The 25,263-nt window shown below is 36.7% G+C and overlaps 1 protein-coding gene across 1 annotated transcript; it reads right to left on the reverse strand.

Moving 5' to 3' along the window:
- Nucleotides 1–1,110: 1,110 nt before the first annotated feature.
- On the reverse strand, nucleotides 1,111–24,942 carry oc90 (otoconin 90). The gene is made up of 15 exons (XM_055203276.2): nucleotides 24,903–24,942; nucleotides 23,262–23,324; nucleotides 21,045–21,243; nucleotides 20,640–20,746; nucleotides 12,140–12,262; nucleotides 11,967–12,014; nucleotides 11,763–11,801; nucleotides 11,564–11,680; nucleotides 11,353–11,463; nucleotides 9,018–9,086; nucleotides 7,840–8,925; nucleotides 7,663–7,761; nucleotides 7,396–7,567; nucleotides 1,667–1,773; nucleotides 1,111–1,570 (listed from the first exon to the last, which is right to left on the reverse strand). The coding sequence occupies exons 1-15, from the start codon at nucleotides 24,940–24,942 to the stop codon at nucleotides 1,173–1,175; spliced, it is 2,778 nt and encodes a 925-aa protein (XP_055059251.2). The 3' UTR covers nucleotides 1,111–1,172.
- Between the last annotated feature and the right edge of the window lie 321 nt (nucleotides 24,943–25,263).

A 25,263-nucleotide genomic window follows, 5' to 3' on the forward strand; every position in this document is an offset into this window, starting at 1 on the left:
CAGCCCGCCAGCGTGCACAGAAGATAAGACACTTCGTGCCACTACGCAAGACTAGATAAGCATACACTAGAAAATAAGTTTAGTGTTTAGACAAAAATATCAAAGTTAAGTGAATTTGTGATTAAAACAAGCAAAAAAATCTGTCAACGGTGTATTAAAATGTTATTTTTCCTTGAATTAAGTGTTTAAGAAAAAAGTAAACTTTTTCAAGATTTTTTCTAACCCCATTGGTAGCTTTTTTGGTGCTTTTTAAGCACAAATTCACTTTAATATTTTTTGTCTAAAAACGAGACTTATTTTTTTTAGGTCGTCATGCTGATAAAGGAAATGCATCTTGATTTAAGAATTTAGATATATGTACTGAAAACAAGATAAAAATACTAAGTAAGAAATTCATTGTTTGCAGTCTACCCATCCATTCCTCTTAGTAGTTAAAACAGGGTGTGGCGGGGGTGAAGGTGGTGTTGGGGTGTGGGAAATTTCCCTTATTTTCAAATTTTGTGTCTCTTTTCTGACACACTTAGTTTAGCTGACAATTTAATATTATACAAAAACAATAAATGTCTTTATTTGTTATTAAATGATAAAAAATGAGTTCAGTCAAATCATTGTGTGGATTTAAAAAAGATAATCAGAAATACAAAAACACAAATATTATGATTTGCTCCAAAGGTCACTAAAACATAAGCTTTAAAGGATTAGTTCACCCAAAAAATTTCGTCGTCACCGAAAATTCTGTCATCATCACTCTTTTTTTCTACTATGTAAGTCAATGGGGCTTTTGATTGGTTTGGTTACAAACATTCCTCAAAATATCTTCATAAGAACAAAGAAACGTATAGAGGTTTGTAACAACATGAGGATGAGTAAATTAATTTTCATTTTTGGGTGAACTGTCCCTTTAATGTGAACGGCATCTCTGATTTCTATTAGTGGGTCGATTTTGTTTACAGAGCACAATTGCTGGCCCCAGTTTCACCCGTGACAAGTTTGTATACTGTAGTTATTTGCTCCTATCAGATCCATGCAGTTTGTAGATTGAACGTTGGCTAAGGAGGAACAGCTGATGGTGCCTTCTTTGGTCATCGATGCTGAGTGAGTTTTTTTGTCTATTACATCTTTTATTTACTTGATGATTGTATCACACTGAGAGCTAGAACCATCTTGTTTTATTATTCTGGTTCCTCTTCCTCCTCTTCTTTTTCTGGCTCCTCATTTTCCTCTTCTTCTTTTCCTGGCTCCTCTTCTTCCTCTTCTTCTTCCTCCTCCTGTTTGGCACCCGCTACAGGTTTACTTTGCGCTGGGTTCTTTCCGAGTGAGGATGTGTGCGGCCTGACTGGCTGCTGGTTCTGTGTGTTTGTTTGCGGACGTTGCTGGGCCATTTCATTGCTCTCCTCGCTAGAGACCTGATTGGTTGATTGCATCGAAGAATCTGTAGTACGGTGGCATGGTGGGCGGGGCCCAGAACACGACAAGGTGATTGACTGATTGAAGTAAGAAGCAGCCATGCATTCAGCAGTGGAACGGTCGCAGACACACTGCAGCCGGTCGCACACGCTCGTACCCACACCTGCCACAGAGACACAGTAATCGGCATTAGTTTACCAGTCTTATATTTCTTTCAGTAAGTGTTTGCAAGTTTTTTGGTAAGTGTGTAATGTCTTACATCTGGGTTTTCCTTTCTGGCAGATGATTTGAGCATTGAGTTTTCTGTTTCTCCTGCAGCCCAGCGAACTCAGCTGTTCCAGACAACACTGATGCAGAAAACAACACCTGAAACACAATATCAACAACAATCAGCCATTGAAAAACTACATAGTTGATGGCACCTGTACTATTTTTTTTCTACTATGGAAGTCTGTATTTATTAAAATATTTTCTCTTATGTTCAACAGAATAAAGAAATTCACACAGGATTATCAGACATGCAATGACCTTACATAATGAACTATATTGTTTTTGATCACCTTAGAATTAGATGTTTTTATCTACATACACTGCGGTCTCCTTACATGGAAGTCACCGTTATGTTTCTAAAGTAGCCCTTAATGCCAAACTGCTCTACAGAGGACATTTTATCCCTGTGTTGTCTCAGACGACAACATGTTTGTCCTGTGGCATCTACAGTAGCTTCTCATTGCGCTTTGAATCACCAATCAGCAAATAACAATTTTTTTATTTCAAAATGTGTAAGAAAAAAAAACACTTGTTTTCATTCTCTACCTGAAATGTACCTGGAATTCGAATTCTGGCATGGGCCATATATTCACTTCCAGTCCTGGAATGAGTTTTTTTATTTGTTTTTTTTTTAACTGATACCTGTAGAAGCCTGTTTCTGCCATTTTAAAGATAATAATAAAAGAAAATTCTGACTTTGTATCTCAGAATAGTGAATTTATATCTCAGAATTGCAACTTTGTATCTCAGAATTTTGACTTTACATTTCAGAATTTTGACTTTATATCTCAGAATTGCAACTCTGTATCTCAAAATTGCGACTTTATATCTCAGAATTGCGACTTTACATCTCAGAAGTGCGACTTTGTATCTCAGAATTTTGACTTTATATCTCAGGTTTTTGACTTTATATCTCCGAATTGCGACTTTTTAAAGATTATAATAAAAGAAAATTCTGACTTTGTATCTCAGAATACTGAATTTATATCTCAGAATTGCAACTTTGTATCTCAGAATTTTGACTTTATATCTCAGAATTGCAACTCTGTATCTCAAAATTGCGACTTTATATCTCAGAATTGCAACTTTACATCTCAGATTTTTGACTTTATATCTCAGAATTGCGACTTTATATCTCAGAATTGCAACTCTGTATCTCAGAATTGCGACGTTATATCTGAGAATTGCGACTTTATATCTTAAAATCGCAACTTTGTATCTCAGAATTTTGACTTTACATCTCAGAATTTTGACTTTACATCTCAGAATTTTGACTTTACATCTCAGAATTTTGACTTTATATCTTAGAATTCCGACTTTATATCTCAGAATTGCAACTCTGTATCTCAGAATTGTGACTTTATATCTCAGAATTGCAACTTTATATCTCAGAATTGCAACTTTGTATCTTAGAATTTTGACTTTACATTTCAGAATTTTGACTTTATATCTCAGAATTACGACTTTACATCTCAGAATTTTGACTTTATATCTTAGAATTTTGACTTTATATCTCAGAATTGCAACTCTGTATCTCAGAATTGTGACTTTATATCTCAGAATTGCAACTTTATATCTCAGAATTGCAACTTTGTATCTTAGAATTTTGACTTTACATTTCAGAATTTTGACTTTATATCTCAGAATTACGACTTTACATCTCAGAATTTTGACTTTATATCTTAGAATTGCGACTTTATATCTCAGAATTGCAACTCTGTATCTCAGAATTGTGACTTTATATCTCAGAATTGCAACTTTATATCTCAGAATTGCAACTTTGTATCTTAGAATTTTGACTTTACATTTCAGAATTTTGACTTTATATCTCAGAATTACGACTTTATATCTCAGAATTGCAACTCTGTATATCAGAATTGTGACTTTATATCTCAGAATTGCGACTTTATATCTAAGAATTGCAACTTTGTATCTCAGAATTTTGACTTTACATTTCAGAATTTTGACTTTATCTCAGAATTGCAACTCTGTATCTCAAAATTGCGACTTTATATCTCAGAATTGCGAATTTATATCTCAGAATTGGAACTTTACATCTCAGATTTTTGACTTTATATCTCAGAATTGCGACTTTATATCTCAGAATTGCAACTCTGTATCTCAGAATTGCGACGTTATATCTGAGAATTGCGACTTTATATCTTAAAATCGCAACTTTGTATCTCAGAATTTTGACTTTACATCTCAGAATTTTGACTTTACATCTCAGAATTTTGACTTTACATCTCAGAATTTTGACTTTATATCTTAGAATTGTGACTTTATATCTCAGAATTGCAACTCTGTATCTCAGAATTGTGACTTTATATTTCAGAATTGCAACTTTATATCTCAGAATTGCAACTTTGTATCTTAGAATTTTGACTTTACATTTCAGAATTTTGACTTTATATCTCAGAATTACGACTTTACATCTCAGAATTTTGACTTTATATCTTAGAATTGCGACTTTATATCTCAGAATTGCAACTCTGTATCTCAGAATTGTGACTTTATATCTCAGAATTGCAACTTTATATCTCAGAATTGCAACTTTGTATCTTAGAATTTTGACTTTACATTTCAGAATTTTGACTTTATATCTCAGAATTACGACTTTATATCTCAGAATTGCAACTCTGTATATCAGAATTGTGACTTTATATCTCAGAATTGCGACTTTATATCTCAGAATTGCAACTTTGTATCTCAGAATTTTGACTTTTCATTTCAGAATTTTGACTTTATATCTCAGAATTGCAACTCTGTATCTCAAAATTGCGACTTTATATCTCAGAATTGCGAATTTACATCTCAGAATTGCAACTTTACATCTCAGATTTTTGACTTTATATCTCAGAATTGCGACGTTATATCTGAGAATTGCGACTTATATCTTAAAATTGCAACTTTGTATCTCAGAATTTTGACTTTACATCTCAGAATTTTGACTTTACATCTCAGAATTTTGACTTTACATCTCAGAATTTTGACTTTATATCTTAGAATTGCAACTTTATATCTCAGAATTGCAACTCTGTATCTCAGAATTGTGACTTTATATCTCAGAATTTTGACTTTATATCTCAGAATTGCGACTATATCTCAGAATTGCAACTCTGTATCTCAGAATTGCGACGTTATATCTCGGAATTGCGACTTTATATCTCAAAATTGCAACTTTGTATCTCAGAATTTTGACTTTATATCTCAGAATTGCGACTTTATATCTCAGAATTGCAACTCTGTATCTCAGAATTTTGACTATATCTCAGAATTGCGACTATATCTCAAAATTGCGACTTTATATCTCAGAATTTTGACTTTACATCTCAGAATTTTGACTTTACATCTCAGAATTTTGACTTTATATCTCAGAATTGCGACTTTGTATCTCAGAATTGCAACTTTGTATATCAGAATTGCAACTTTGAATATCAGAATTGCAACTTTATATCTCAGAATTGCATCTTACTTTATATCTTACAATTCTGAATTTATATATCAGAATTGCAACTTTATATTTCAGAATTGTGACTTTATATCTCAGAATTGGAACTTTACATCTCAGATTTTTGACTTTATATCTCAGAATTGCGACTTTATATCTCAGAATTGCAACTCTGTATCTCAGAATTGCGACGTTATATCTGAGAATTGCGACTTTATATCTTAAAATCGCAACTTTGTATCTCAGAATTTTGACTTTACATCTCAGAATTTTGACTTTACATCTCAGAATTTTGACTTTACATCTCAGAATTTTGACTTTATATCTTAGAATTGTGACTTTATATCTCAGAATTGCAACTCTGTATCTCAGAATTGTGACTTTATATTTCAGAATTGCAACTTTATATCTCAGAATTGCAACTTTGTATCTTAGAATTTTGACTTTACATTTCAGAATTTTGACTTTATATCTCAGAATTACGACTTTACATCTCAGAATTTTGACTTTATATCTTAGAATTGCGACTTTATATCTCAGAATTGCAACTCTGTATCTCAGAATTGTGACTTTATATCTCAGAATTGCAACTTTATATCTCAGAATTGCAACTTTGTATCTTAGAATTTTGACTTTACATTTCAGAATTTTGACTTTATATCTCAGAATTACGACTTTATATCTCAGAATTGCAACTCTGTATATCAGAATTGTGACTTTATATCTCAGAATTGCGACTTTATATCTCAGAATTGCAACTTTGTATCTCAGAATTTTGACTTTTCATTTCAGAATTTTGACTTTATATCTCAGAATTGCAACTCTGTATCTCAAAATTGCGACTTTATATCTCAGAATTGCGAATTTACATCTCAGAATTGCAACTTTACATCTCAGATTTTTGACTTTATATCTCAGAATTGCGACGTTATATCTGAGAATTGCGACTTATATCTTAAAATTGCAACTTTGTATCTCAGAATTTTGACTTTACATCTCAGAATTTTGACTTTACATCTCAGAATTTTGACTTTACATCTCAGAATTTTGACTTTATATCTTAGAATTGCAACTTTATATCTCAGAATTGCAACTCTGTATCTCAGAATTGTGACTTTATATCTCAGAATTTTGACTTTATATCTCAGAATTGCGACTATATCTCAGAATTGCAACTCTGTATCTCAGAATTGCGACGTTATATCTCGGAATTGCGACTTTATATCTCAAAATTGCAACTTTGTATCTCAGAATTTTGACTTTATATCTCAGAATTGCGACTTTATATCTCAGAATTGCAACTCTGTATCTCAGAATTTTGACTATATCTCAGAATTGCGACTATATCTCAAAATTGCGACTTTATATCTCAGAATTTTGACTTTACATCTCAGAATTTTGACTTTACATCTCAGAATTTTGACTTTATATCTCAGAATTGCGACTTTGTATCTCAGAATTGCAACTTTGTATATCAGAATTGCAACTTTGAATATCAGAATTGCAACTTTATATCTCAGAATTGCATCTTACTTTATATCTTACAATTCTGAATTTATATATCAGAATTGCAACTTTATATTTCAGAATTGTGACTTTATTTCTCAGAATTCTGACTTTATATCTCAGAATTGCGACTTTATATCTGAATTCTGAGATACTAAGTCACAATTTTCTTTTATTATTTTTTATATGGCGGAAACAAGCTTCCATAAGTACCACAACAACACTGGGTCACTTAATTGTTTTTATCACCCCTACACATTAACCATTAAAACGACATTACAACAAATTTTTATCGATTTCCTCAGCCGACATAATGGCAGGTTATCACACAAGCTCAGTTGCGCTCCTTCTCGCTCGGTCACTCCCGTACATCATGCTGTTATGGCCGAACATCAGCATGCTGTGATTGCCTACTCCTTCATAGTGGCTGGTATCATAAAATTGCTTGCAAACTATGCCTGTGCAAAGTTATATGCAGTTTTTCATCTCAGGTCCTGACAAGCTAGTAGTGCAGTATTACCATGTTGCTTTGTATCTATGCAAATATTGCCAGGAAGGACAGGGGTTGCCAGGGGTCATATGACATTGAACATTATTTTGTCTATATGGTCTAATGCAATGTTTTTACACTGTTTATGGTTCATAAAACACAGAATTTTCTTTGCCAGCGTGACTTGAGCAGAACGTAACAGATTGGTAAGGATACTATGTAACCATAAAACCATGTCTGCATTTGTGAAAGTGTATGTAAATGTTCTGACCGGTCCAGCTGATCTACTGGGGTTCCTCTTCCCTGCTGTCCACAGTAGCAGCCGTAGTTTTGATACTCATGAGGACATCGTCCTGTCAGACAGTTCAGCATTTCTCCCAAAGCAGACATATCCCTTAGCACCTGTCCAGCTGCATCATACTGGTAAAAAGACATGCTACATTCTACACACACACACACAAATACGTGTTGGTAGGTACTATCATTACAAGGGCTTTCTTTTGATATAATGGTTTTAAAACTGAGCAAATAGATTCACCTTCACTTTCTTCTTTCGGCTGTAGGTCTGAAAGTCCCGCTGCCTCCAGCAGAGACCAGGCAAAGAACGGCAGTGTCCGTCTCCGTCTCCGGACAGGCTCTGGAGAAACACACGCACATGCTTACAGTTCTTTGACAACAATATACAGCTATGTTTGGTGAACTGATTGCTGGTTACCAAGCTTCTCTGATTCCTGTGAGCTGTCAGACGGCTCTTTCACTTCCTCCTCTGGCTCCTCTTCCTCAGCAGACTCCTCCTGAGCTGCAGGGGTCACCAAAGTGGCATGTGGCCGTTGCAGGGGTGGATGGGTTGATTTCTGGGAGTAAGGACGAGATGTGGATGCTGGCATCTGGGTTTTATGCAGAGGCGTAGATGTTGGTTTGTGATTCCTCGTTGGTTTTGCAACTGTGTGTGCTGTTGCTTTTGGGAACATGTTTACGGTAGGTTTAGTAGAAGGATCAGTGATGCCTGGTGTTGTGATGGAGGGTTTTAGAAAGCTGGCAGTGGTTTGGTTGTGGACCGAAGAAAAAATGCCACTTATTTTTTCACTCTCTTCGTCACTCTGTAGCTCTTCATCACTCTCTTTGTTTTGCTTTTCATGTGAGTTTGTGGTGGCTTGTGTGGTCAAGTGTGATGCTGAAGATGTTGGTTTGGTTGTGATCAAGTCGCTTGCCTCTTCACTTTCTTTCTCTGTCTTTTCAACCGACAACTCTTCCTCCTCACTGTCTCTTTCTGGTTTATCTTCATTGGAAGATATGGATGGGGTTGTTTTATGATGAGAGTTTTGATTGGTTATTGTTTGGGTGGGTGTGGTCATCGGAAGGCTATAAAGGTTTGGATTGGTTTGTGTCGACTGTTCTTCTTCTGTCTCTTTCGACTCATCCATTATTCCTCCAGTGATGTTACTAGCATGAATTGTTGTTTTGTGTGTAACAGTAGTATGCGCAGGGATATGTGTAAGAGGTTTTATGGTGTGTGTTGTATGTTGAATTTGTGCAGGTGTGTATGCTAAGGGTCTTAAATTGTTTGTAGCCATTTGAAATGTGTCTTTGTGATCTTCATCACTTTCCTCATCTTCATCAGATGAGAGGTGTTGTGGTTGTGTGTGCGTGAATGTAGTTACTGATACTGTGTGTGGAGCAGAAAGAAGACTTTGTGTGTTTAATAAGTGTTGTGTATGGATTGACTGTATGTCTGTGTGTGAGAATGCGACAGTCTGTGTTTCTGTTGTTAACGGTAGCGCTGTGCTACCTGTCGGTCCATCTGTCAAGACATAAAAAATATAAATACTGAATTTCTAGATGGCTACATCTCTTTGATGCTTTGAATGCTTTGAAATGAATAAGAAGGCTCACTATTTGTGCTCATGTCCAATGCATTGTGGGTAGTAGGAATTTCTGTTTCTTCTGACATCACATCAGTCACTGAAAAGCAAACAGGAAATGATGTCACAGGTCACATGGTCATTATTTTGAAACTGCAGATCATTCCTGCATAGTTTTACTTTGGTGTTACTTCAACTCATGCAACCAAATCTGTTATGGGATTTGTTTGTCATTAAATTAAATTAGATGCTGATCCCAGATCAGTGTGGAGAAACTTATCTAAAATAAGACCCTTGAAGGATACCCAGAATATAACCACAAATGTGTGGTGTGATAGATAACACCTGGATTGGCATTTGAATGTGAAATGAAGAAATAACGAAAAATATTTTCACTCGGAAGCCGCCATTTTTTTTACATCACAATTCATGATGTCAAGAGGTTGCGTTCTGTTAACGCTAGAACGAGATAAACACAGTAAACTTGTCTTCAGTCAGTAGATTGTAAAATTATGTGAAACAGAAGAGGTATAAATGCACACAGACAGTAGGTGGCGGTATGTAGTCTTGACATCTGCATGCTATTAAAAATTCAAGAACTTCAGCATCTAGGCCTTTAATATGAACCGGGAATTAACATAAATACTGATCAATGCATAAAACATACAAATGAAAGATCACCAAAATAAAGAGTTAAAAAAGTGGTAAGTAAAACATTCTCACATAGATACTAGTAGTTGTTACTATAGTTATATATTTCATAAGTCGCACGGGTATATTTGTATAAAAAAGCAAAAATACATTGCATGGGTTAAAATTATCGGTCTTTTATGTAAAGATATTTTGTAAATTTCATATCAAATATTCAAACATAATTTTTTTGAGTGGATGCAGCACACACACACACACACACACACACACACACACACACACACACACACACACACACACACACACACACACACACACACACACACACACACACACACACACACACACAGTATATATATATATATATATATATATATATATATATATATATATATATATATATATATATATATATATATATATATATATATATATATATATATATATATATATATATATATATATATATTAGGGCTGGGACTCGATTAAAAAAATTTATCTAATTAATTAGAGGCTTTGTAATTAATCGAATTTAATCGAAATGAATCTCATTTTAATCACATAAATATTTGACCTAAGAACATTGAGAAGTTATTTTTTCACATGCATTTTTAGTATACCATGAATAATGACTGAATACATAAGCTTAAGCAACAAAATATTGTTTATTTTTGTTCAACCAAGTCGTTCTACGCGGAGTCGGGCTAATGTCCACGCTAGCTGCTGTATGTTTTGCATTGAGATTATACTTGAGGCTCGATGTGCTGCGGTGATATGTGAATTCCTTGTTGCATAGCTTACACACAACCATGCTCTTATCGACGCTTCCATCCGTTCGTTTTTTATTAAAAAAAATTCCCATCCACGGGACAAACCAAAGCGATCTCATCAGCTTCTTCGTTCATGTTCAGTGTGGTTTGTTGTTGTCTGAAGTCAGGAACGCTAGTTGGTGCTCCAGTATAATCGGTCCGCCAAAACTCATCCAATGAGAAATGTTCCGCGGTGCAAAAATAAGTGCGATTAAAATGCGTTAAAAATGTTTAACGCGTTATTTTTTGTGTAATTAATTAATCTTAATTAACGCGTTAAAGTCCCAGCCCTAATATATATATATACATATATATATATATATATATACTGTAAATATGTAACTGTAGTAATATTTTATCACAACCATTATGGCGGCCTCTATAGGTTAAAATGAGTATTACATAATTAAAGTAATTAAAATATGTAATGTGTTTCTGGATTTTAGCAGTAGAAGGTAAATAGTCTTCATAGTCGAGGTACCCTTTAAAATAATGTGTGTGTGGGGGTTGTTTATGTGCATCAGGACAAACTCACAGTCTCGTGTTCTGTCATGTGAAAAAGTAATTTTCTTCGAAAATTAACCTTTGGCATTTAAAGAGAAAGCTGCAGCTTAAGTCTGGTACAGTGTATTTATTAAGCCCCTAATGCATGCACAAAATAAACTATTTCTTGTAAGTTGCTTAATGTTTAAAACAATATAAATGTCTAAGCTGAGCTTTGAGACAGATCAAGTCTGATTTTGAACCACAAGCAGTGTCTGTGGTGGAATTTTGAACACTTGTTCAATGTGAAATGTTGTATTGAAGTCAGGGTTGAATTGTTTGCAACAACTCTGTAAGCCTGAGAGACACAGAAAAACGAAAAGCGTGCAGAATGCTTGGTGTGAAATCAAACACATCTCTCACCATTAAAGACACCTTCCTCGTATTCCACCCCCTCCTCTTCCTCAACTGTGTTTTCTCTTTCTGATAAGCTGTCTGTCTCCTGTTTCAGTTTATGCTCCTCTTCCCTTGGACCTGTAGATGAAGTATAGCAGACATCAGTGAATCTTGAGGTGGCTCAGATTAGTGGAAACTAGCGGACTACAGAAAAGACAATAAGAATAAGAAGCTTCACCAGTCTGATATACGGCAGGGTTTTCTGTAGTCTGGATATCGCTGGCTTGAGAGCCGTTAACAAATACCACCTCAGTGGTGGAGTTGCTTATTGTCTCATTCAGTGTCTGATCAAATCCTGAGAGAGAAAGAGAGACATATTATGAGGTTTTGTTTTTATTTTTGCTTTAATGTGTACTTTGCTTTTACTGTTATATTACCATATATATCAAGGTCTGATGGGGAAAGCTCCACCCTGTCTGAGACACATAACACATTTTCAGTTGATCAGTATGTGTGAACTGCTTCGTCGCACACCAATATCAAAACTTTTTAATTGGCTGGGGCAAACACACAGGTGGGTACCAGGGAATGACAGTCTAAAAATGTCTGTGGATGTGACTGATAGGTGTGTAGAGTCTCACCTGTTTCATTAAACATCTCACTGGTGTATGTGTCATTAACAAGAAGATCTGTTGCAGAGAAAGTGAGTGAAGAGAAACATTAAAACAGATAGAAATTGCTCTTATCATAGCGTCTCTTTGTTTGCTATAAATAACTGTGCAAATCTCTGTACTGTGATTAAAAGCTGTGTTACCTGTCTGTGATGTGTTGGGTTGGTTGTTTTCATCCTGTTTTGTGATATGCCGGTTGGAGCCGATGCAGTCTATAGCTGACTGATCACAATGGCAGAATCCATCATCACAGAAATCTTGCGTGTCTGTAACAGTTCGTGAGAGGATCTTTCAGATCACACATAAACCAAATCATGCTGGCATAAAACATTTAAATGCACATTTTTGTTGATTTTGCACTGGGTGTTTATACTTTCTTTAATAAGGAATCTGTTTAATCTTTAAAGTCTGTGTAAAGTCTGATAGTAAATGAGTTCTCAGTTTGTCACACCACATGAAAATGTGATATTAAGCACCCAGACAAATTTGAATTATTAAAAAAACACTTATAAAATGAGTTATAAAAAGTTTAGAAAACAGGCAGGATGGTTTGCTCTTAAATGCTGGGGGGGTGTCCACGGTCTGCCCTGAAACCACACCCACTTGCGGGAAGCTTCCGTATTTTTAAGGGGACACTTCAAATGTTTTTAGGCAGAAAATGTATACAAAAAGGGTATTATTCCTCCCTTCAGTTGGAGTAAAATAACTTTTGGATAGATTAGGATAGAGAAAAAAATCATTTTCCCTCTGTAAGCTGACAATTGCTGGAATCAAACAAAACTGTCTGCAGGTAGCTGAGGCATCCAGGGCCAGAGTTATACACTTTCAAATAAAAACTTTAGAAAAAAAAACATCAAAAAGCGCCTATTTAGTTTTGTGTTTATTAGAGGACTGACATCACATACAACCATGTTTAGCACTTTCAACAGTGTTTCCTGTAAAATGATATCAAACTTTTGTATGTAAACCACTGCATGTGGGTATGGGAAGCTTTTTGAAATTGGGTAGGCCAAATTCAGGCGAAAATCCCCAAAATAGCTTCAGTTAAACGTTCAAGAACCGCTGCAACTTGAATGAATGCTCTGCAATGTTTTAGGGGCGGGGCCATGCTTTGTGGCTCCAGTGCGTCATTGAGCCACCGTTTTAGCCCCGCCCAAATAGTCCTGAACTCAGAAATGTAGAAAAACTTTTTAGCGTAACTCCACAGTACTGCACAGTTCACAGTTTTTGTAACGTGTTTCAGCAATACATTTCTAACATTAATAATATGTTTAGAATTCTCTGAAATGACTTTACACGGACTTTAAGTATGAATTAAATCTGCAAACGAATCTTTTTTTTTTAGGGCACAGCAGCAAAATAACAGCCTGTTAAGCTCTGGGTGTACACACCAAACGCGAATTCAACGATTTGCACGAGTAGATTACGTACAAAATCAATGCAAAGATGCGAATAGATGCAATCTCGCCCGGACCGATGCAAATTGGACTGCACGATTGTTGCAAAAACACGCTTTTCACCTTAAGCGTGTTTTCGCACAAGTTGAAAATATTCAATTGAAACAAAAAATTAGCATGACACAAAGTTAAATCCCATGAGTAATCTAGAGCGAGGAACGCAATGCTTCGTGTTTGGTGTGTACGCAGCATAATGGGGCGTACACACCAAAACCAAATTCAAATTTGCGCTAGTAGATTACATACCAAGCCAGTGCAAAGATTCGGGCAGATGCGAATGACGCAAATTGGGTTGCGCGTTTGCTGCAAAAGCACACAATATTCACCTCAAGCGTGTTTTCGTGCAAGTTGAAAATATTTAACTCTAGTGAAAAATTTGCATGACACAAAGTTAAATCCCATGAGTAATCTAGAGCGAGGAACGCGATGCTTCATGTTTGGTGTGTACGCAGCATAATGGTGTGTACGCACCAAAACTTGAATTCAAATTTGCGTGAGTAGATTACATACAAATTCAATGCAAAGATGCGAATAGACCAAACTTAGTGGGCCAATGCAAATTATGCAAATTGGGTGGCGTAATTGCCGCAAAACCACACAATATTTGCCTCAAACGCATCTTTGTGCATGTTGAAAATATTAAACTGAAACGAAAAATTTGCATGGCACAAAGTTAAATCTTGCAAGTAATCTAGAGCGAGAAACACGATGCTTCGTGTTTGGTGTGTACGCAGCATAATGGGGTGTACACACCAAAACCAAATTCAAATTTGCGCTAGTATATTAAATACAAAGTCAATGCAAAGATGCGAATAGACCAAACTTGCATGGGCCAATGCAAATGATGCAAATTGGGTGTCGCGATTGCCACAAAAACACACAATATTCGCCTCAAGCGCGTCTTTGTACAAGTTGAAAATATTCAACTGAAGCAAAAAAGTAGCATGACACAAAATTAAATCACGCGAGTAATCTAGAGCGAGGAACACGATGCTTCGTGTTTGGTGTGTACGCAGCATAATGGGGTGTACACACCAAAACCAAATTCAAATTTGCGTTAGTAGATTACATACAAAGTCAATGCAAAGATGCGAATAGACCAAACTCGCGTTGGTCGATGCAAATGACGCAAATTGGGGGGCGCAATTGCCGCAAAAACACACAATATTCGCCTCAAGCGCGTCTTTGTACAAGTTGAAAATATTCAACTGAAGCAAAAAAGTAGCATGACGCAAAATTAAATCACCCGAGTAATCTAGAGCGAGGAACACGATGCTTCGTGTTTGGTGTGTACGCAGCATAATGGGGTGTACACACCAAAACCAAATTCAAATTTGCGCTAGTAGATTACATACAAAGTCAATGCAAAGATGCGAATAGACCAAACTTGCATGGGCCAATGCAAATGATGCAAATTGGGTGTCGCGATTGCCACAAAAACACACAATATTCGCCTCAAGCGCGTCTTTGTACAAGTTGAAAATATTCAACTGAAGCAAAAAATTAGCATGACACAAAATTAAATCACGCGAGTAATCTAGAGCGAGAAACACGATGCTTCGTGTTTGGTGTGTACGCAGCATAATGGGGTGTACACACCAAAACCAAATTCAAATTTGCGCTAGTATATTAAATACAAAGTCAATGCAAAGATGCGAATAGACCAAACTTGCATGGGCCAATGCAAATGATGCAAATTGGGTGTCGCGATTGCCACAAAAACACACAATATTCGCCTCAAGCTCGTCTTTGTACAAGTTGAAAATATTCAACTGAAGCAAAAAAGTAGCATGACACAAAATTAAATCACGCGAGTAATCTAGAGCGAGGAACACGATGCTTCGTGTTTGGTGTGTACGCAGCATAATGGGGTGTACACACCAAAACCAAATTCAAATTTGCGTTAGTAGATTACATACAAAGTCAATGCAAAGATGCGAATAGACCAAACTCGCGTTGGTCGATGCAAATGACGCAAATTGGGGGGCGCAATTGCCGCAAAAACACACAATATTCGCCTCAAGCGCGTCTTTGTACAAGTTGAAAATATTCAACTGAAGCAAAAAAGTAGCATGACGCAAAATTAAATCACCCGAGTAATCTAGAGCGAGGAACACGATGCTTCGTGTTTGGTGTGTACGCAGCATAATGGGGTGTACACACCAAAACCAAATTCAAATTTGCGCTAGTAGATTACATACAAAGTCAATGCAAAGATGCGAATAGACCAAACTTGCATGGGCCAATGCAAATGATGCAAATTGGGTGTCGCGATTGCCACAAAAACACACAATATTCGCCTCAAGCGCGTCTTTGTACAAGTTGAAAATATTCAACTGAAGCAAAAAATTAGCATGACACAAAATTAAATCACGCGAGTAATCTAGAGCGAGAAACACGATGCTTCGTGTTTGGTGTGTACGCAGCATAATGGGGTGTACACACCAAAACCAAATTCAAATTTGCGCTAGTATATTAAATACAAAGTCAATGCAAAGATGCGAATAGACCAAACTTGCATGGGCCAATGCAAATGATGCAAATTGGGTGTCGCGATTGCCACAAAAACACACAATATTCGCCTCAAGCGCGTCTTTGTACAAGTTGAAAATATTCAACTGAAGCAAAAAAGTAGCATGACACAAAATTAAATCACGCGAGTAATCTAGAGCGAGGAACACGATGCTTCGTGTTTGGTGTGTACGCAGCATAATGGGGTGTACACATCAAAACCAAATTCAAATTTGCGTTAGTAGATTACATACAAAGTCAATGCAAAGATGCGAATAGACCAAACTCGCGTTGGTCGATGCAAATGACGCAAATTGGGGGGCGCAATTGCCGCAAAAACACACAATATTCGCCTCAAGCGCGTCTTTGTACAAGTTGAAAATATTCAACTGAAGCAAAAAAGTAGCATGACGCAAAATTAAATCACCCGAGTAATCTAGAGCGAGGAACACGATGCTTCGTGTTTGGTGTGTACGCAGCATAATGGGGTGTACACACCAAAACCAAATTCAAATTTGCGCTAGTAGATTACATACAAAGTCAATGCAAAGATGCGAATAGACCAAACTTGCATGGGCCAATGCAAATGATGCAAATTGGGTGTCGCGATTGCCACAAAAACACACAATATTCGCCTCAAGCGCGTCTTTGTACAAGTTGAAAATATTCAACTGAAGCAAAAAATTAGCATGACACAAAATTAAAGGGCGTTTTGCAGGTAAAATTTTTCAACGAATTTGTGCAATTTGCTTGTTGATAATAAACATTTAAACTGTTATCCATTGTATTTTATGTTGTTGGGTATCACAAAACCCGAAAAAGTATGAAAAAGTACAGCAATTTGCAATGATTCTCCTTTCCCTCACAACGCACTGTATGACGTCACGCTGGGGAGAGAATTGACCAAAACCGCCTTGAGAGCATTGAGAATGACTATAGAAAGACGAGTAAAGTACAGTTCTGATAGCGCAGATAATACATACATACATACATACATACATACATACATACATACATACATACATACATACATACATACATACATACATACATACATACATACATACATACATACATACATACATACATACATAGATACATACATAGATAGATACATAGATAGATAGACAGATAGATAGACAGATAGATAGACAGATGGATAGGCTAGTATAGAGAGATAGGCAGACAGCCAGATAGCATAAGGTTAGCATATCTTCGTGTAGAAAGTAAACAAACAATTAACATACTCGTGCATGCTGGCTTGAGGGGGTCCATGATCCTGCCTGAAATGGGTGTAACTTTATGCGATCTTCAGCACAAACGGTTTTGGCAGCATGTCTCTAATCCTGGAAGGTGAGTGAAGCACGTCACGTCTGTTCGCGGGGACCAGCGACCCAAACGCACTCACTTTCTTACAGCCAGTAGCGGAATGGCAATCGGGACTTTCCCGGTGGGCCGATCTGATAATAGTTATACATTTCGAGTTATATTAGCAACACCGTCTGGCGGCGTGATGTGCGCCGGTTCCCGCAGCCCGCTGGTCAAACTGTGCAGGCAGCCTCTCTGCTCAATAAAGTATATTAAAGTGCTCAACCTGTTCGGCAGGTCCAAACATGTACAGGATTTATAAAAATACGGTGATCAATGAGCGGTTCCTCCTCAAATGGCATAGTCTGTCGTGATGTAAAAAGCCGCCGAACGCCTGTTTATTACAGTATGTATGCGGTCGGATCCGAGTGTGCTGCAGCTGCTGACTGCTGCTGCGTATAAAATGATCGTGTGATTCGTTATAATCGCATAAACAATATAACAAAACATCCTTTTATTTCACAAAACAATATATTTGAGATATTATTTGATAGACTAGTAAGTGTGGATTAAGGATGTTTAAAAATCTCTAGCCTGGTGGTCAGGACATGAATGGATCAAATCAGCAGATTTGCGAAGTTTTATTTATCTCCACATATATCATAAATAATAATTAGCAAGGTAACTTTGCAGTATAACACATTATATATTTCCTACGATGTATATATGATTACCAAATTATATACGTAAGTATTAAACAGCAATAAATGTCTCATCTATCTTTATGGCTCTGGCTGAGTCTTTCTCCACTTCTCCCCAACGTGACGTCATCGCAGAATTGCGTTAAAAAAACCGTTAATACCAAAAACGTAAAAAAAAGTGGTCTTTAGGACCATTTTTGAGACATTTTAAAAATTATACACATATCTTGAGTGATTTATGTACCCATTAATCGACAGTGGTGGTTAACCTGCAACATACACTTTAAATCACGCGAGTAATCTAGAGCGAGAAACACGATGCTTCGTGTTTGGTGTGTACGCAGCATAATGGGGTGTACACACCAAAACCAAATTCAAATTTGCGCTAGTATATTAAATACAAAGTCAATGCAAAGATGCGAATAGACCAAACTTGCATGGGCCAATGCAAATGATGCAAATTGGGTGTCGCGATTGCCACAAAAACACACAATATTCGCCTCAAGCGCGTCTTTGTACAAGTTGAAAATATTCAACTGAAGCAAAAAAGTAGCATGACACAAAATTAAATCACGCGAGTAATCTAGAGCGAGGAACACGATGCTTCGTGTTTGGTGTGTACGCAGCATAATGGGGTGTACACACCAAAACCAAATTCAAATTTGCGTTAGTAGATTACATACAAAGTCAATGCAAAGATGCGAATAGACCAAACTCGCGTTGGTCGATGCAAATGACGCAAATTGGGGGGCGCAATTGCCGCAAAAACACACAATATTCGCCTCAAGCGCGTCTTTGTACAAGTTGAAAATATTCAACTGAAGCAAAAAAGTAGCATGACGCAAAATTAAATCACCCGAGTAATCTAGAGCGAGGAACACGATGCTTCGTGTTTGGTGTGTACGCAGCATAATGGGGTGTACACACCAAAACCAAATTCAAATTTGCGCTAGTAGATTACATACAAAGTCAATGCAAAGATGCGAATAGACCAAACTTGCATGGGCCAATGCAAATGATGCAAATTGGGTGTCGCGATTGCCACAAAAACACACAATATTCGCCTCAAGCGCGTCTTTGTACAAGTTGAAAATATTCAACTCAACCAAAAAATTTACATGACACAAAGTTAAATCCTGCGAGTAATCTACAGCGAGGAACATGATTCTTCGTGTTTGGTGTGTACGCAGCATAATGGGGTGTACACACCAAAACCAAATTTAAATTTGCGCTAGTAGATTACATACAAAGTCAATGCAAAGATGCGAATAGACCAAACTCGCGTTGGTCGATGCGAATGACGCAAATTGGGGGGCGCAATTGCCGCAAAAACACACAATATTCGCCTCAAGCGCGTCTTTGTACAAGTTGAAAATATTCAACTGAAGCAAAAAAGTAGCATGACGCAAAATTAAATCACCCGAGTAATCTAGAGCGAGGAACACGATGCTTCGTGTTTGGTGTGTACGCAGCATAATGGGGTGTACACACCAAAACCAAATTCAAATTTGCGCTAGTAGATTACATACAAAGTCAATGCAAAGATGCGAATAGACCAAACTTGCATGGGCCAATGCAAATGATGCAAATTGGGTGTCGCGATTGCCACAAAAACACACAATATTCGCCTCAAGCGCGTCTTTGTACAAGTTGAAAATATTCAACTGAAGCAAAAAATTAGCATGACACAAAATTAAATCACGCGAGTAATCTAGAGCGAGGAACACGATGCTTCGTGTTTGGTGTGTACGCAGCATAATGGGGTGTACACACCAAAACCAAATTTAAATTTGCGCTAGTAGATTACATACAAAGTCAATGCAAAGATGCGAATAGACCAAACTCGCGTTGGTCGATGCGAATGACGCAAATTGGGGGGCGCAATTGCTGCAAAAACACACAATATCCATATCAAACACGCCTTTGTGCATGTTAAAATTTTTTTACTGAAACCAAAAATTTTCATGACACAAAGTTAAATCTTGCAAGTAATCTAGAGCGAGGAACGCAATGCTTTGTGTTTGGTGTGTACATAACACACTAAAACGCAAATTTTAATTTGCGCGAGTGGATTACATACAAAGTCAATGCAATAGATGCGAATAAACCAAACTCGCGCGGGCCGATGCGTATGACGCAAATTGGCTAGTGCGATTGCCGCAAAAAACAATATCCGCCTCAAACTCTTCTTTGTGCAAGTTGAAAATATTCAACTGAAACCAAAAATTAGCATGACACAAAGTTAAATCCTGCGGTTAATCTAGAGCGAGGAACACGATGCTTCGTAGAGATAGTTATTAAAAGACATTATACCAGAAAGTGGGCCTTGAATGAAAAATAAATATGTATAATATGACCCCTCTAATGTGTCACTATGACTTTGGCATTATGGCTAAGGGGGCGTGTTCACCAAAGCGTTTAAACGTGGCTGAAAACGGCGGGCGGACGCCGACTGTGCCAGCATTTTTTCAGCTAAGTGCTTTGATTGTTATGATACTTCTGCTTTGTTTATCAGTCATTGAACTGCTGAGCGCAGGAAAACGGATAAAAACATAAAAAGCATGACACTTGGTGTACACGCCCCCTATAATAATGTGATTAATTAAACTTATGTGAAGAAATTGTTTTAAAATCTTTGCTTTTATTTAATGACTGAGGGTGTGTACCACAGCTGGAGTTGTAGCCGCAGGTGTAGTTGGTGTTTGTTGGGATCCTCCGACTGCAGTTTCTCTCCTTTAGCTCCTGATAACATCTCCAGTGGGTGAAACAACAACTGCACACAGATGCGCACACGCATAAGAAGATTAATATCCTGATCTCTTCATCTATAAATTGTTTTCACACAAGATGTATGGGATGGTGTGTATGTGTGCATTTATATTACTCTAGGTTACATTGCCTGTTTCCCCAATTGCACACAGAGGCAAAAAACAGAGGAAAGTGGGGTCATAGCACACACTGAGTATGTGTGTGGACTCCACTGTGAAGTTAATACATCCATTAAAATCTTTCAACCCCCTCTGTGTCTAATTTCACCCCCTCCCCTCATTCATTGCTCCATGCGTTCTCACCTGTCAAGTGTGTCGGCAGGCTGTATATGTGTGTGCGCTGTGTCCCATGTTTCCCGTGCATTGCTACAGTAATGTCCGTGGTTCTGGATGTCCGCAGGACAAAGACCGGTCTCGCAATGCAGATTAACAGCAAACTCCATTACGGATAGCAGGTCATCAAACACAGCATAAAGCCAAGAGAACTGCACACCCAGACAACCTGTGTATCACAAACACACACACAGATACACACATACTCTATCAGCTGTTTAGTACATTTGTGTGTTTTTGGGTGTGGTTTAAAAGTTCTTCTATATGACAAGGTATTACATGTACAGTATAATTATATATTTTTTAAACATTAAGGATATGTTTTATTACACAGTCAAAAAGGTCCCTAGCTTTTACTGAGGCAGTACCATTTAAAGAGGTCCTAATATGTACTATATAGGCAGTGGCGGCCAGTGACTTATTTTTCGAGGGCGCATGATGCGAAGTTCGTCACAACATGCATGTAGCCCATCATGTGTGGCTCGTCATGTCAAAATATGTGTTCGGCGCATCATGTAAACTTATGTCAAAATAAGAGCCTGCTGCAGACGCTTCAAAGTGGTTTACCATAAAAGAAACACTCATGTTTGCCAGATACTCGCTTAATCTTATGTGTAATCAGAGTTTAATGTTAAGTTAGTGTCTTGCGAGTATTTTTTGAATGTGAGCGTCTCTTTAATCGTAAACCCTTTCTTGTGCAGCAGGCATGTATTTTGACATGACGAGCAACACACGACACTCGGAAAGCATTTTAAATTTGGGCCTCTCGGAAGAGAAGTCACCGGCCCCCACTCAGGGTTCCCACGGGTCCTTGAAATCCTTGAAAGTTTGTGAATCTGGAAGAAAAAAATCAAAGTCCTGGGAAGTTTTTGAAAATATACATAGATACAGGTCATTGAAAGTGCTTGAATCTATTTTATGCAAGAAGTTTTTTTGGAAAAAAATCCATATTATTTTCTGTGTAGTGTAAGATAATATCATAAAAATTCTAGACTGTTTAAGCACACGTGCTAAACTGATCACTTTAAATGCTTTTATCTTCTGTATGCGAATGTTGATTCATACCAAAATGCTTTTTTGCATAGTTGTGTTTGACACATGAACACGACTTGGGTTACGTATGTAACTGTTGTTCCCTGAGAAGGGAACGTGACGCTGCGTCTCCCTTGCTATACTTCCTGTGTCCCTGTAACACCGTCTTTGGCAATATTTCAGATAGCGATATACTTTCTGGCTCCCATGTCACCCTGTCTTTGACGTTAAGCCTCATCATTGGTTGAATTAGATATACACATTCAGATGCACTTACCCCTGGAGTCGTCCACAAAGTGTCACCACAGTGACGCAGCGCGAGTTCCCTTGAATGGGAACTGTAACAATGTATCTTTACAGGTAACACAATGTAACTTTGCTCTCACTCGAAATGTGTCCCCACATTTAGTCCTTGGAAAGTCCATGAAAGGTCCTTGAATTTTAAGTTAATTAAGGTGTGGGAACCCTGCCCGCTGCATTTAGGTATAAATATTTATATGTTTTGTATTAATATGCACATTTGAGGTACCAATTGGTGTTGTAATAAAGACCACCTAAACCAAGACGAGACCAAAGTTCAAAAAATGGTCAAACCATGCGTTCTAAGCATTCTTATTTATTCAGTAGCAATATTCCTGTGTTGCTCAGAAACACTCAAAAGTTCATGTATTTTTTAGATTATGTCAGATATTGTTATAATATAAATTAACAAAAATGTATACAAGTACAGTACCATTTTCGCAATCACATCTTGGCTATTCAGGGATTTTGCATTATTTTTGTTGAGACATGTTTTTGGACAACCCCCCTATTCATCTCTTACCAGCACAACAGTAACAAAAGAAATCAAATAAGAAATAGGCCAATGGTTGCTTTTAAAGCCAAAAGTTTTACATCTAATCACATTTAATCAGACAATACACTATAAATTAATTCCCACAGTTATGAGACCACAGTCGAGACAGAGACAAGACCATCAAAACCAAGACCCATCCCGAGTACTACAACACTAGTACCAATATGAACATTTAAGGTACTAATATGAACTATAGGTCGGTGCAAAGGTGTAGTTTTTAAAAGGGTACTGCCCAAAAAGTGACAGCTAGGGACAAATTTTTCTTACAGTTAATATGTGATTGTTCTAGTGACACTCACCAATAAAAAGCTGATCAGATCCAAGGTCACTTGTTTCTGGGCAGAAAACCGAAGTGCCCTGAGCTGTACAAAGAAAGTAATGTTATTAGTTGTAAATTCATTTGAAGACAAAACAAAGATCTTTAAACACTGCTGTACTGGAGGAACCTTAAAACAACACTTACATGTTAATATTACAGTTTTATGTGAGAGCCATCGATAACACTTTACAATAAGGTTGTTTTTGAAGAGTTTCGTTGCAAAACGAGATAACTCGTTTTTTTTAATTTTTCAGAAATCTCGTTTTTGGTTGTGCATTCCAATTAATATCAATTCAACTGCAGTTGGTTTGTTTAGATTTAAACCTTCATAATTTAAAAAATACAGCTAGCACCATAAAACAAAATAAAAACATTATAATAAACATGTTTTAACAAAAATGTTAAAAACAGAGTTATCTCGTTTTGCTACAAAACTCTTCATTTGTTAACAATTAGTTAATGCATTAGCTAACATGAACTATTAATAAACAATACGTCTACAGCATTTATTAATCTTAGTTCATGATAATTTTAGCATATACTAATACATTATTAAATCAAACTGATTAACATAAGTTAATGCACCATGAACTAAAATGAAAAACTGTATTAAAATTAATTTACACTATAGAATTAATAAATGCTAAGAAATATTGTGTTCATTTTTTATTCATGTTAGTTGATGCATTTAGTAATGTTTACTATTACAATCCTTTTGTAAAGTGTTACTGACCCATTTTATGCAACATCTTTCTTTAATCTTTTTTACAAATATTGCTATAATAATGCATACGATGGATTGTTAGTTACTTTGTATATCAAATCAAAACATCTTCAAAATGTAAAAAATACGGTTACTGTAGCTCAGTTGTAGAGCATTGCATTAACAACACAAAAGGTTGTGGGTTTGTGCATGGAACACACATAAAGAGAAAATGCACTTTGTAATGCACTATAAGTCATGCTGGATAAAAGCATCTGCCAAATGCGTAAATGTAAAATGTAATGCTTTTATCATTAACTCAATCACATTTTTTACAATCATATTTTTTACAGTTTCATTTTAAAGGTGTGGAAGTAATATGTGCTACATATCTGGTTCTTCACCTTTGTCTTCATCACTTCATTACATTACATCTTTAGTCAACCTTCACAATAAGGTTGTATATAAAAATATATGTTAAATAAACAATACAGCATTTTTTAATCTTAGTTTATGTTAATTTCAGCCTTTACTAATATATTATTTAAAATAAAAAGATGTAACTCTTAACATTAGTAAATGCACATTAAACTAACATGAACAATTGTATTGGCGTTACCCAACATTAACAAAGATGAATAAATGCTGAAAAACTATATTGCTCATTTTTATGTAAACTACTGCATTTACTAATGTTAACAACTACAACCTGGTCTTTTATCTACACTGTCAAAAATAAAGGTACACAAGCTGTCACTGGGGCAGTACCCTTTAAAAAAAGGTCCTAATATGTACCATTTTGGGTACAAAGGTGTACCGTCCCAGTAACAACTTTTTTTACCTTTATTTCTGAGAGTGTATGAGCACAGACTCTGCCCCCACACCAACGCTCCTAACAAAAGATATGCACCATCTTACCTTTTTGCAAGGTGAAGAGAAGAATAATCAGTAGTCTCATCTTTATTCCACTTCAGATGAATCGATAATACCATCAGATTAAGGATTTAGTCCTGGACAGTCCGAGCCGTACTAAGGGTTTTAGAGATCATGCACACCTAAGCTCACTTCAGAACCTGAGCTCTGCATTGCAGGAGACTTTTAATGGAGGTGTGTGCAAGAGAAAATGACACAATGCCGAAATGAACAAAGGCCTATTAAGACTACCTGGAAGGTCAAAGGGCAAAGGATAGAGGGGTTGTCATAGTAACGGAACTTAAGGAAGAACACACTGGTCTGTATCATGTCACACACAGCCTCTTTTATAAGTGCAGAGGTCCTG

The sequence above is a fragment of the Misgurnus anguillicaudatus genome, chromosome 2, assembly GCF_027580225.2.
Source record: "Misgurnus anguillicaudatus chromosome 2, ASM2758022v2, whole genome shotgun sequence".
Classification (NCBI taxonomy): Eukaryota; Metazoa; Chordata; class Actinopteri; order Cypriniformes; family Cobitidae; genus Misgurnus; species Misgurnus anguillicaudatus.